Consider the following 13,030-nt stretch of genomic DNA (forward strand, 5'->3'; position numbering starts at 1 on the left):
TTTTAAGTAGGCTCCAAGCCCAGCATAGAGCTTAATGTCAGGCTTGAACCCACAACCCCAAGATCAAGATCCAAGCTGAGATCAAAAGTCAGATGCTTAACCAACTGAGCCACTCAGGCACACCCACAAATCTTTTGTAATATTTCCATATTAGTGTTATTTCACACTTTGCCCTGTTCATTGTCATTCACTCATTCATGCATCCTTTCAACTAACATTTTATTGTATATTTGCTAAATATCAGCAAATTAGGTCAAATCATTCTTCCTTCTCTTTTTTTCACATTGCACTTACTACCTTTCTAAAACTCATTCAGTAATATAATGGACCTCATTCTTCTATCCACTGACGCTTATCTGCTCAGAACTTCCATCTGATAGCTCTTAATTTTACATCTTTCTTTCTTTTCACAGATGAAATGTGGTGGGAAGAGCAGGGTGGTGAGGGAAGAAATTAATATGCATTATTTGCATCCAATATGCAGTACACTTGATGATGTATTTAACATTATTAAATGTATTATCTTAGATAAGTTTCATGACAACAAAATGAACTGAACCTCTCCCAGGCTGCCCAAGGTCTCACCTTGGTCTACCTGACCCCCGAAGGCTTATCAGCAGCTCTTTTAAACACAATGGCACCTACTACATTTTAAAATCTCTGAACAAAGTTTTTTTTTAACCTATGCTACTCCTAAAACTCAGAACTTCTCCTTTTCCAGATGTCTCTAAAAACTATATGTAACTGCACACTATGTAAACAGATTACTAAAGAAACATCTTTATGCAAGGGTTTTTGTAGCAAAGGTAGACAGCTCATACAAAGAAAATGCTAATGAACAAATCAAGATAAATTTTTAAAATTCTGAAAACTATCAGCCCTAACAATGTATTATGTTTTATTTTTTCAGACCACTCTTCTACTATTACTGTGAGTTACAGATAATAGATTATGAATAGGTGAGGCAATTAAAAATTAGTATATAAGTAAAAATTAAACCAAGGGAAGATGCAAACATAGAATGTCCATTTTTATTAATAGGGATGAAATGACATAATGTTACAAAATTAATGTTAAAGAAACACCATGTATTATGTTGCATTGTCTCCCATTATTCCATATTAGTGAGTACCTTATATTCTTCATAATCATTGCTATCCAGCAAGTCCCTCTTCTCCAGTTCTATAACTTGTTCTGCAGAGGGCGTGGCTGGTAGTTGCTTAATAGAGGCTTGCTTGTATATGGGCTTTCCATTAAAAAACAGTTCCTTCCAATCATGCATCAACTTATATGGAATCAAACTATAGCAAAAAAGATTTAAAAAAAAGGTAGAGATGAATCAATGGTTAGTCAAATATACACCTTAAACTTATTCTTTCTAGTGTCATATTCATTCCCAAGGGTCTGCTATATGAGGCTAGGGATTCCACTTACTATTAATGTATATTATTAATGGTTAGTAGACTGTTTGAAACTTAGGTTTGAATGAATCAATGTTATTTCAAGCGACAGGTTCTTCAAACTTTCATACTGACTGTGCACTCACAGAACAAAATATCTGAAAATAGTGAACACTATCCTAAAACTTAGGTTCTTTAATTCCCAGCTATGACATTAAATGACTGTGCAATCTTAGGAAATCCTTTAAATGCTCTAATATCAGTGTCTTCCTGTGCAAAATGAACAGACTATTTTCCAAAGCCCCTTTAATATGACAGTTGGTTTACATATTTGTAAATAAATTGTAATAGAAAAATCAAATGTATGGTGGTTTTATTGTCATTGTGTATTTGATAACCTTTAAAATTATTTTTCAGTAATTATTTCTGTTTAAGTCTGGTGAATGATTAATCAGGATAGGTTGATGGGAAAATAGTTTCAAGAAGAACAAAATGCAAAGGAAGGAAAGAGTCTGACATGGTTCTGATGCATTTCTCTAAATATAGTTGGATTAGAGCTTGGAATTACAACAAAAAAAAGTATTATGTTTATTTCATTGCTATACATGCCACATGGATGAGACTTCAAGACATTAGGTTAAATGAAATAAGCCAGATACTAAAAGAACAAATGATGTATGACTTCATTTATATAAGATAGATACCCAGAATAGACAAATTCACAGAGATCACGTAGAATAGAGGCTACCAGGGGCTGGAGAGTTATTTAATGGGTACAATACTTCAGTTTGGAATAACAAAAAAGTTCTGGAGATGGATGGAGGCAACAGTGGCACAGTAATGTGAATGTTCTTATGCTACGGAAGTTTATATCTAAAATGATTAAAAGGGCCAATTTTATGTTATGTATGTTTTGCCACAATAAAGTAGTATTTCAATTAAATGTACAACTTCAAATATAATCACATTATGTTTTCCATTAACAAAATATTTATAGTTGCGGAAGTTTACTTGTAGAGATATGGAGGTTTAGAAATTAACAAGCTCAGGCAAAGAAATATTATAACATCAGAATTATTGAAATGGCATTGGTTTCTATGGTGAAGTAGGTGATTAACAACTTATATATTGTCCAAAACTTAATCTTACAGTTACTTAATTAAATCCTATTATCTGTTAGTAATAATTTCAAGAAGCAGTCTAAAAAATCAGTTCTGGGATCCCTGGGTGGCGCAGCGGTTTGGCGCCTGCCTTTGGCCCAGGGCGCGATCCTGGAGACCCGGGATCGAATCCCACATCAGGCTCCCGGTGCATGGAGCCTGCTTCTCCCTCTGCCTATGTCTCTGTGCCTCTCTCTCTCTCTCTCTCTGTGACTATCATAAATAAAAAAAAATTAAAAAAAATTTAAAAAATCAGTTCTGCTGAGTAGGCTGATACCAAAAATATACCTGTGCTTTATAAAAAATATATACTGATAATACCTTGTTTAATGAAATAACATGAGTTTATCTTACTGTTAGTAGCATAGACTAATAAAATATTTATATGTGTAATTGTAGTGTTTGGTTGCAATTAAAAGACACGGATCTTACACAGTACACGAAAATAACTCAAAATGAATTAAAGACTTGTATCTAAGACCTGAAACCATAAAACTCCTAATAGAAAACATAGGCAGTAAGCTCTTTGATATTGGTCTTCACAGTGATTTTTTGGACTTGATACCAAAAGGAAAGGCAACAAAAACAAAGATAAACAAGTAAGACTACATTCAACTTAAAAGATTCTGTAAGGCAAAGGAAACAATCAACAAAAAGAAAAGGCAACCTACCAAATGGGAGAGAATATTTGCAAATACATACCTGATAAGAAGGTAACATCTAATATAAGTAAATAATTCTCACAACTCAATAGCAAAAAAAGCTAACAATTCAATTTTAAAAGCAGGTAGAGGATCTGAAGGACATTTTTCCAAAGCAGACATACAAGTGGCCAACAGGTACATGAAAAGATGCTCAACATCACTAATCATCAGGAAAATGCAAATCAAAACCATAATGAGATACCACTGCACACCTGTTACAATGGCTGGTATCAAAAAGACAAGAAATAAAAAGTAAGGATGTGGAGAAAGGAGCCCTTGTGCACTGTTGGTGGAAATGTAAACTGGTGCAGCCACTGTGGAAAACAGTGGGTTCTCAAGAAGATCTCAGTCTAGGTAATTTGAGAAATATACACATTTAACTTATCTTTGTTCTTGTGGAATTACTTGGACTGAGATCTACTGCGATGTCATTCCCCTCAAGCTTTCAGCAAAGAGTATCTCAAGAAATAAGTCGATGATGCCTAAAAGATGATGCTGAGGGCATTCTCCACTAGATCCACTCTGCTACTTACTGTGCCTTAGGTGAGGGTACCACATGAGAGAACTGTTGTTCTAAACTGAGTGCCATGAAAAGTTTTGTATTTTGTAAAGAACCAGAATGGAAGATGGAAAACACATGACAGATTATATTTTCCTTTTTCTTTGGCTACCAGGAAGCTCACGTAAAATTTGCAGCTAAGTTGCAACAACTGGCAAATCTGTGGCGGCTAATATAACTGTGTTCCAATTTATCAGTTGTTCTTAACTTCCTACTTTAATTTGAATTTTCCTCTGTTCTTATTCTGGCATATTATTAATATATTTTGTATTGTTGAACATTTCCTTATAATTAAGGATTATAAATACATTAATTTCCTTTATTTTTTATTTTTTAAGCATTTTATTTATTTATTCATGAGACACACACACATACACAGAGAGAGAGAGAGAAGGGGGGGGCAGAGACAACAGGCAAAGGGAGAAGCAGGCTCCATGCAGGGAACCCAACGTGGGACTCTATCCCAGGTCTCCAGGATCAGGCCCTGGGCTGAAGGCGGTGCTAAATCGCTGAGCCACCTGGGCTGCCTACATTAATTCCTTTTAGAAATAAGATGTAATGAAAATAGATTTAATGACTAGTAAAATAATATTCAAATAATTCCAGTCTTTTAGGAAGTTCCAAGTGTTTCAAATAAACTATCATAGTTGTCTTTGCAAATTGTAGGGAATTTAGACACAGAGTTTTAATGTTAAAAATATATATATAAATACACCTTAAATAAGGCTCACTGGTGGGTGAATTAATTCAGTAATCCAGGTATCCTGGACCCCACTTCTACATATTTTTTCTTTTTTTTTTTTTTATTTTTATTTTTTTTTATTTTTTTTTTATTGGTGTTCAATTTACTAACATACAGAATAACACCCAGTGCCCATCACCCATTCACTCCCACCCCCCGCCCTCCTCCCCTTCCACCACCCCCAGTTCGTTTCCCAGAGTTAGCAGTCTTTACATTCTGTCTCCCTTTCTGATATTTCCCACACATTTCTTCTCCCTTCCCTTATTTTCCCTTTCACTATTATTTATATTCCCCAAATGAATGAGAACATATAATGTTTGTCCTTCTCCGACTGACTTACTTCACTCAGCATAATACCCTCCAGTTCCATCCACGTTGAAGCAAATGGTGGGTATTTGTCATTTCTAATAGCTGAGTAATATTCCATTGTATACATAAACCACATCTTCTTTATCCATTCATCTTTCGTTGGACACCGAGGCTCCTTCCACAGTTTGGCTATCGTGGCCATTGCTGCTAGAAACATCGGGGTGCAGGTGTCCCGGCGTTTCATTGCATTTGTATCTTTGGGGTAAATCCCCAACAGTGCAATTGCTGGGTCGTAGGGCAGGTATATTTTTAACTGTTTGAGGAACCTCCACACAGTTTTCCAGAGTGGCTGCACCAGTTCACATTCCCACCAACAGTGTAGGAGGGTTCCCTTTTCTCCGCATCCTCTCCAACATTTGTTGTTTCCTGCCTTGTTAATTTTCCCCATTCTCACTGGTGTGAGGTGGTATCTCATTGTAGTTTTGATTTGTATTTCCCTGATGGCAAGTGATGCAGAGCATTTTCTCATATGCATGTTGGCCATGTCTATGTCTTCCTATGTGAGATTTCTGTTCATGTCTTTTGCCCATTTCATGATTGGATTGTTTGTTTCTTTGGTGTTGAGTTTAAGAAGTTCTTTATAGATCTTGGAAACTAGCCCTTTATCTGATATGTCATTTGCAAATATCTTCTCCCATTCTGTAGGTTGTCTTTGAGTTTTGTTGACTGTATCCTTTGCTGTGCAAAAGCTTCTTATCTTGATGAAGTCCCAATAGTTCATTTTTGCTTTTGTTTCTTTTGCCTTTGTGGATGTATCTTGCAAGAAGTTACTATGGCCGAGTTCAAAAAGGGTGTTGCCTGTGTTCTTCTCTAGGATTTTGATGGAATCTTGTCTCACATTTAGATCTTTCATCCATTTTGAGTTTATCTTTGTGTATGGTGAAAGAGAGTGGTCTAGTTTCATTCTTCTGCATGTGGATGTCCAATTTTCCCAGCACCATTTATTGAAGAGACTGTCTTTCTTCCAATGGATAGTCTTTCCTCCTTTATCGAATATTAGTTGCCCATAAAGTTCAGGGTCCACTTCTGGATTCTCTATTCTGTTCCACTGATCTATGTGTCTGTTTTTGTGCCAGTACCACACTGTCTTGATGACCACAGCTTTGTAGTACAACCTGAAATCTGGCATTGTGATGCCCCCAGATATGGTTTTCTTTTTTAAAATTCCCCTGGCTATTCGGGGTCTTTTCTGATTCCACACAAATCTTAAAATAATTTGTTCTAACTCTCTGAAGAAAGTCCATGGTATTTTGATAGGGATTGCATTAAACGTGTATATTGCCCTGGGTAACATTGACATTTTCACAATATTAATTCTGCCAATCCATGAGCATGGAATATTTTTCCATCTCTTTGTGTCTTCCTCAATTTCTTTCAGAAGTGTTCTATAGTTTTGAGGGTATAGATCCTTTACATCTTTGGTGAGGTTTATTCCTAGGTATCTTATGCTTTTGGGTGCAATTGTAAATGGGATTGACTCCTTAATTTCTCTTTCTTCAGTCTCATTGTTAGTGTATAGAAATGCCACTGACTTCTGGGCATTGATTTTGTATCCTGCCACGCTACCGAATTGCTGTATGAGTTCTAGCAATCTTGGGGTGGAGACTTTTGGGTTTTCTATGTAGAGTATCATGTCATCGGCGAAGAGAGAGAGTTTGACTTCTTCTTTGCCAATTTGAATGCCTTTAATGTCTTTTTGTTGTCTGATTGCTGAGGCTAGGACTTCCAGTACTATGTTGAATAGCAGTGGTGAGAGTGGACATCCCTGTCTTGTTCCTGATCTTAGGGGAAAGGCTCCCAGTGCTTCCCCATTGAGAATGATATTTGCTGTGGGCTTTTCATAGATGGCTTTTAAGATGTCGAGGAATGTTCCCTCTATCCCTACACTCTGAAGAGTTTTAATCAGGAATGGATGCTGTATTTTGTCAAATGCTTTCTCTGCATCCAATGAGAGGATCATATGGTTCTTGGTTTTTCTCTTGCTGATATGATGAATCACATTGATTGTTTTACGGGTGTTGAACCAGCCTTGTGTCCCAGGGATAAATCCTACTTGGTCATGGTGAATAATTTTCTTAATGTACTGTTGGATCCTATTGGCCAGTATCTTGTTGAGAATTTTTGCATCCATGTTCATCAGGGATATTGGTCTGTAATTCTCCTTTTTGGCGGGGTCTTTGTCTGGCTTTGGAATTAAGGTGATGCTGGCTTCATAGAACGAATTTGGAAGTACTCCATCTCTTTCTATCTTTCCAAACAGCTTTAGGAGAATAGGTATGATTTCTTCTTTAAACGTTTGATAAAATTCTCCTGGGAAGCCATCTGGCCCTGGACTCTTGTGTCTTGGGAGGTTTTTGATGACTGCTTCAATTTCCTCCCTGGTTATTGGTCTGTTCAGGTTTTCTATTTCTTCCTGTTCCAGTTTTGGTAGTTTGTGGCTTTCCAGGAATGCATCCATTTCTTCTAGATTGCCTAATTTATTGGCGTATAGCTGTTCATAATATGTTTTTAAAATCGTTTGTATTTCCTTGGTGTTGGTAGTGATCTCTCCTTTCTCATTCATGATTTTATTAATTTGAGTCTTCTCTCTCTTCTTTTTAATAAGGCTGGCTAATGGTTTATCTATCTTATTAATTCTTTCAAAGAACCAACTCCTGGTTCTGTTGATCTGTTCCACAGTTCTTCTGGTCTCGATTTCGTTGAGTTCTGCTCGAATCTTTATTAACTCCCTTCTTCTCTTGGGTGTAGGATCTATTTGCTGTTTTTTCTCTAGCTCCTTTATGTGTAAGGTTAGCTTTTGTATTTGAGTTCTTTCCAGTTTTTGAATGGATGCTTGTATTGCGATGTATTTCCCCCTTAGGACTGCTTTTGCTGCATCCCAAAGATTTTGAACGGTTGTATCTTCATTCTCATTAGTTTCCATGAATCTTTTTAATTCTTCCTTAATTTCCTGGTTGACCCTTTTATCTTTTAGCAGGATGGTCCTTAACCTCCATGTGTTTGAGGTCCTTCCAAACTTCTTGTTGTGATTTAGTTCTAATTTCAGGGCATTATGGTCCGAGAATATGCAGGGGACAATCCCAGTCTTTTGGTATCGGTTCAGACCCGATTTGTGACCCAATATGTGGTCTATTCTGGAGAAAGTTCCATGTGCGCTTGAGAAGAATGTGTATTCAGTTGAGTTTGGATGTAAAGTTCTGTAGATATCTGTGAAATCCATCTGGTCCAGTGTATCATTTAAAGCTCTCGTTTCTTTGGAGATGTTTTGCTTAGAAGACCTATCGAGTATAGAAAGAGCTAGATTGAAGTCACCAAGTATAAGTGTATTATTATCTAAGTATTTCTTCACTTTGGTTAATAATTGATTTATATATTTGGCAGCTCCCACATTCGGAGCATATATATTGAGGATTGTTAAGTCCTCTTGTTGAATAGATCCTTTAAGTATGATATAGTGTCCCTCTTCATCTCTCACTACAGTCTTTGGGGTAAATTTTAGTTTATCTGATATAAGGATGGCTACCCCTGCTTTCTTTTGAGGACCATTCGAATGGTAAATGGTTCTCCAACCTTTTATTTTCAGGCTGTAGGTGTCCTTCTGTCTAAAATGAGTCTCTTGTAGACAGCAAATAGATGGGTCCTGCTTTTTTATCCAGTCTGAAACCCTGCGCCTTTTGATGGGGTCATTAAGCCCGTTCACATTCAGAGTTACTATTGAGAGATATGAGTTTAGTGTCATCATGATATCTATTCAGTCTTTGTTTTTGTGGACTGTTCCACTGAACTTCTTCTTAAAGGGGAATTTTAAGAGGCCCCCTTAAAATTTCTTGCAGAGCTGGTTTGGAGGTCACATATTCTTTTAGTTGCTGCCTGTCTTGGAAGCTCTTTATCTCTCCTTCCATTTTGAATGAGAGCCTTGCTGGATAAAGTATTCTTGGTTGCATGTTCTTCTCATTTAGGACCCTGAATATATCCTGCCAGCCCTTTCTGGCCTGCCAGGTCTCTGTGGAGAGGTCTGCTGTTACCCTAATACTCCTCCCCATAAAAGTCAGGGATTTCTTGTCTCTTGCTGCTTTAAGGATCTTCTCCTTATCTTTGGAATTTGCAAGCTTCACAATTAAATGTCGAGGTGTTGAACGGTTTTTATTGATTTTAGGGGGGGATCTCTCTATTTCCTGGATCTGAATGCCTGTTTCCCTTCCCAGATTAGGAAAGTTTTCAGCTAGAATTTGTTCAAATACATATTCTGGCCCTCTGTCCCTTTCGGCGCCCTCGGGAACCCCAATTAAACGTAGGTTTTTCTTCCTCAGGCTGTCGTTTATTTCCCTTAATCTATCTTCATGGTCTTTTAATTGTTTGTCTCTTTTTTCCTCAGTTTCCCTCTTTGCTATCAACTTGTCTTCTAGGTCACTCACTCGTTCTTCCACCTCGTTAACCCTCGTCGTTAGGACTTCTAGTTTGGATTGCATCTCATTCAATTGATTTTTAATTTCTGCCTGATTAGCTCTAAATTCTGCAGTCATGAAGTCTCTTGAGTCCTTTATACTTTTTTCTAGAGCCACCAGTAGCTGTATAATAGTGCTTCTGAATTGGCTTTCTGACATTGAATTGTAATCCAGATTTTGTAACTCTGTGGGAGAGAGGACTGTTTCTGATTCTTTCTTTTGAGGTGAGGTTTTCCTTCTAGTCATTTTGCTCAGTGCAGAGTGGCCAAAAGCAAGTTGTATTGGGAAAAAGAGAAAAAGAGAGGAGAGAAAGAAGGAAAGAAAAGAGAAAGAGAAAAAAAAAGGGAAGAAAAAGAAAAAAAAAAAAACGAAAAAAAAAAAAAAAAGAAGAAGAAAAAGAGAAAGAAAAAGAAAGGAGAAAAAAAGAGGGTGGGGGAAGGAAACAAATCAAAAAGCAAAACAAAACAAAAACAAAAACAAAAACAAACAAACAAAAAAAGAACCACCGGGGAGTATCTTCTGATTCTGTGTACTTTAAGTCCCTTGGCTTCTCCTGGAAGTTGTCCGTCTAGCTGGTGTTCTGGGGGAGGGGCCTGCTGTGCTGATTTTCAGGTGTTAGCAGTTGGGGGAGCTGCTGTGCCCCCTCCTGGTGCAGGGCTCGGTGGGGGTTGTTTACCCCGTGAGGCCGCAGGAGGAACAGCCCCAGTGGCGGGGCAGCTCTGGAAACCTGGATTCAGCTCCGGCAGGAACTCCGTCTGCAGGGCCTGGAGGCTCCGGGCGGGGCCGCTGATCTGCTCAGCTGGGGCAGGAGCGTCCTCGCTGTCCTGGGCCCTCCCGGCCTCTGCCTGTCCCGGGGGAGGCCGGATCCTGGGCTGTGTCCCGGCGCCCTGTGCTCCGGAGCCCGCGCTGTTGGATTCGCGCTCCCGGGCCGCGCAACCCCCTCCGCGGAGCCGCCGCCCGAGCCCCTCCGAGCTGCTCCTGGAACCGCGCAGCCCCCTCCGCACGGAGCCTCTTCCTCTGCCCGAGCCCCTCCGAGCTGCTCCCGGGGCCGCGCAGCCCCCTCCGCGGAGCCGCCGCCCGAGCCCCTTCAGCTGCTCCGGGTCCCGCCGGGTCCCGCCGTGCGCGCTGCAGCCCTTAGGGAGCTCGGCGCACTCTCCTGGGTGCGCAGTTGCTGTTACTGACCCGGGGAGCCCGAGGGCATCCCCTTCCTTCTGGGTCCTGCTCCAACTCCCTGCGAGCCCCTTTCCGCCCGGGAAGGTCGTGCAGCTCCTGCTCCTCCGGGACGGGGCTCTCCTGTCCTGGGGACACTCGCCCCCGCCTCAGCCCGGCTCCTCGCGGGGCCCCTCCCCCTTGGAGGCCTTTGTTTCTTTATTTCTTTTTCCCCGTCTTCCTACCTTGATAGAAGCGCGAACTCTTCTCACTGTTGCATTCTAGCTGGTCTCTCTTTAAATCTCAGGCCGGATTCATAGATTTTCAGGATAATTTGAAGGTTTTCTAGGTAGTTTGGTGGAGACAGGTGATTTGGAGACCCTACTCTTCCGCCATCTTGCTCCTCCCCCTCTACATATTTTTTCATGAAAAATTTTTGTCTCACTTATCAACTGAGTGTCTACATTACAATCTTATCCTTTCTCACTTTCTGTGATGTCTCTACTGTAATGATTATAAAAAATAACACTTACTTATTTGTCAACATCCGGTAGTCTGACACTTTAGTGGAAAGATCAAGTATTTGATCCAAAATTTCTGCACATATTGTATAATGCTTTTTGTAACGAGCTTGAGCTCTTTCCACAGTGATCTGTTCATGAATTTCCTTCTCTCTAATGGCTTGTTCCTGAAAATCAATCTTGGCTTGTTTTGCCAAAGCCTAGGAAGGCAAAGACATTTTTAAGTCAATGTAATTGGGTGATGATTCACATGAAGATAATATTATTATCTCAAAAGGCAAAAAAAATCTCTAAACAGAATGAAACCTCCTTTTACACCCAGAAAAGCTTACTCATGAAAGAGCACTTTTGCCTTATTAAGTACTGAGTACGATGGCAAAGACAATATCGGAAATATTCCACCTTTGGCTTAGCTTATCGGTGAAACACAGTACAGAGAAAAGTGGTCTAACTTCAGAAAGCCAAGGTAGATTAATGATAAATTGGATCTTAAGTGTTTAAAAAGAAGCCTTGAGTTCATGTGTTGCAAATAGTCAGAGTCAGGGATCACAGAGAAGCAGACAAGTCTGTGCCAGACCCTAGCAGAGCTGATCCCTTTGTACCCATCGTAGGAGCCTTAACCTGACATAGCTGCTCCATCCAGCCAGTGCCCTCCATCTTGTAGTGAGAGTTCTAGGATACTGATTTGTACTTAGAAAATATTTTGGAAGACCCCTGTTATAATTGGCTTGGGAATATCACATACGCACTAACAAATGTTAAATGTACCCAGACAACGACAAAAATTCTGCTGTTGTAACCATAATAAATTGGTAAAATTTACTTACAGAGAACATTTATTTCTGCAGAAAGTAATGAAATACTTATAGTTTGTCATTACCCTCTGCTTGGTTGGCACTATTATTTTGTTTAGAGAAACTTCACACAAAGGCCAAAGGTCAAACCCAGCATGCCTATATGTTGCTTTTCAAATAGTTATCCCAGCTCCTTGAGAAATTATAGCCTGTGCTAACATGCTCCAGAAACATGACTTGCCTCCTATAACTAAACCCAATGAGTGTAAAATGGAGGTGGCCTCAGAGAACATGCCAGTCAGTCAAGCCCCAGCCTGTATACAGAAGTCAAGTCCTAGGCTCCTCATCCGAGCCTCCCTCAGTGTTAAGTGGGGTATTTTTTTTTATTTTATTTATTTATTCATGAGAGACATAGAAAGAGAGGCAGAGACATAGGCAGAGGGAGAAGCCTGCCTATGTCCAATGGGGAGCCTCAGTCCCAGGACCTGAGGATCATGACCTGTACCAAAGGCAGATGTTCAACCAGAGCCACTGAGGTGCCCCCATTAAGTGGGGTATTAAGAAGACTTGGCATACACAGAAAAAAATCACCAAATCATCCTGTTGGGGCAAATATATCTTATGCTATGATTCACACATGACTAAATGCCCAACAATGGATTACTTTTGTCCACTGAACCAAATGGAAGATTCATTTGTTTTTGTTACTGTTATTTTATTTTGTTTGTTTTCTTTTTATTGGGAAAGTGGTTGGACTGGGTGACCCCTGAGGTCGGTCCTGTACATTTGGCAAGTTCAGAAATCACACCAGAATTTGTTATTGCTGTATTGTTCTGTAGGCCCTGTCTTCCTAGGGAAAGCATACCATTTAAGTACACAACTTTACTGTGTGCTTCAGAACCTGTGAAGAGGTCAGAGGAAGAGGAATCTAAAAGAGCAGGAGTAGCCAGATGAGAATTTGGGGAGTGGCAGTAAAATGGGTTGTGAAGTTGCTTTCCTGCAGAGTGCCTGTAAAGCATGTGGAAATGTTTTGTGTGTGAAGAGAGCTCAGCCTTGCAGGGAACAGTGGAATGATCCGAGCAGGAAGACAGCAGCTTTCACCTCAGTGCTGTCTCCCTACCTCCCTCCATGCCTTTCTTCCTTCTTTTTAGCTACCAGTCTTCTACCTTTACCCCACCCCACCTCCC

The 13,030-nt window shown here is 39.7% G+C and overlaps 1 protein-coding gene across 15 annotated transcripts in view; it reads right to left on the minus strand.

Moving 5' to 3' along the window:
- SPEF2 (sperm flagellar 2) overlaps window positions 1–13,030 on the minus strand; it is a 171,160-nt gene that overhangs the window by 116,619 nt on the left and 41,511 nt on the right. For all 15 annotated transcript variants that reach the window (XR_007410382.1, XM_049109377.1, XM_049109375.1 and 12 more), the window contains 2 exons: window positions 11,062–11,249; window positions 1,133–1,301 (listed from right to left, as the gene is read on the minus strand). Coding sequence is in view for 14 of the 15 variants with exons in the window: in XM_049109377.1 (XP_048965334.1) it covers window positions 1,133–1,301; window positions 11,062–11,249 (357 nt within the window). In the remaining variant the exon portion in view is untranslated. The remainder of the gene's footprint in view (window positions 1–1,132; window positions 1,302–11,061; window positions 11,250–13,030) is intronic.

The sequence above is a fragment of the Canis lupus genome, chromosome 4 (genome assembly GCF_003254725.2).
Source record: "Canis lupus dingo isolate Sandy chromosome 4, ASM325472v2, whole genome shotgun sequence".
Taxonomy (NCBI): Eukaryota; Metazoa; Chordata; class Mammalia; order Carnivora; family Canidae; genus Canis; species Canis lupus.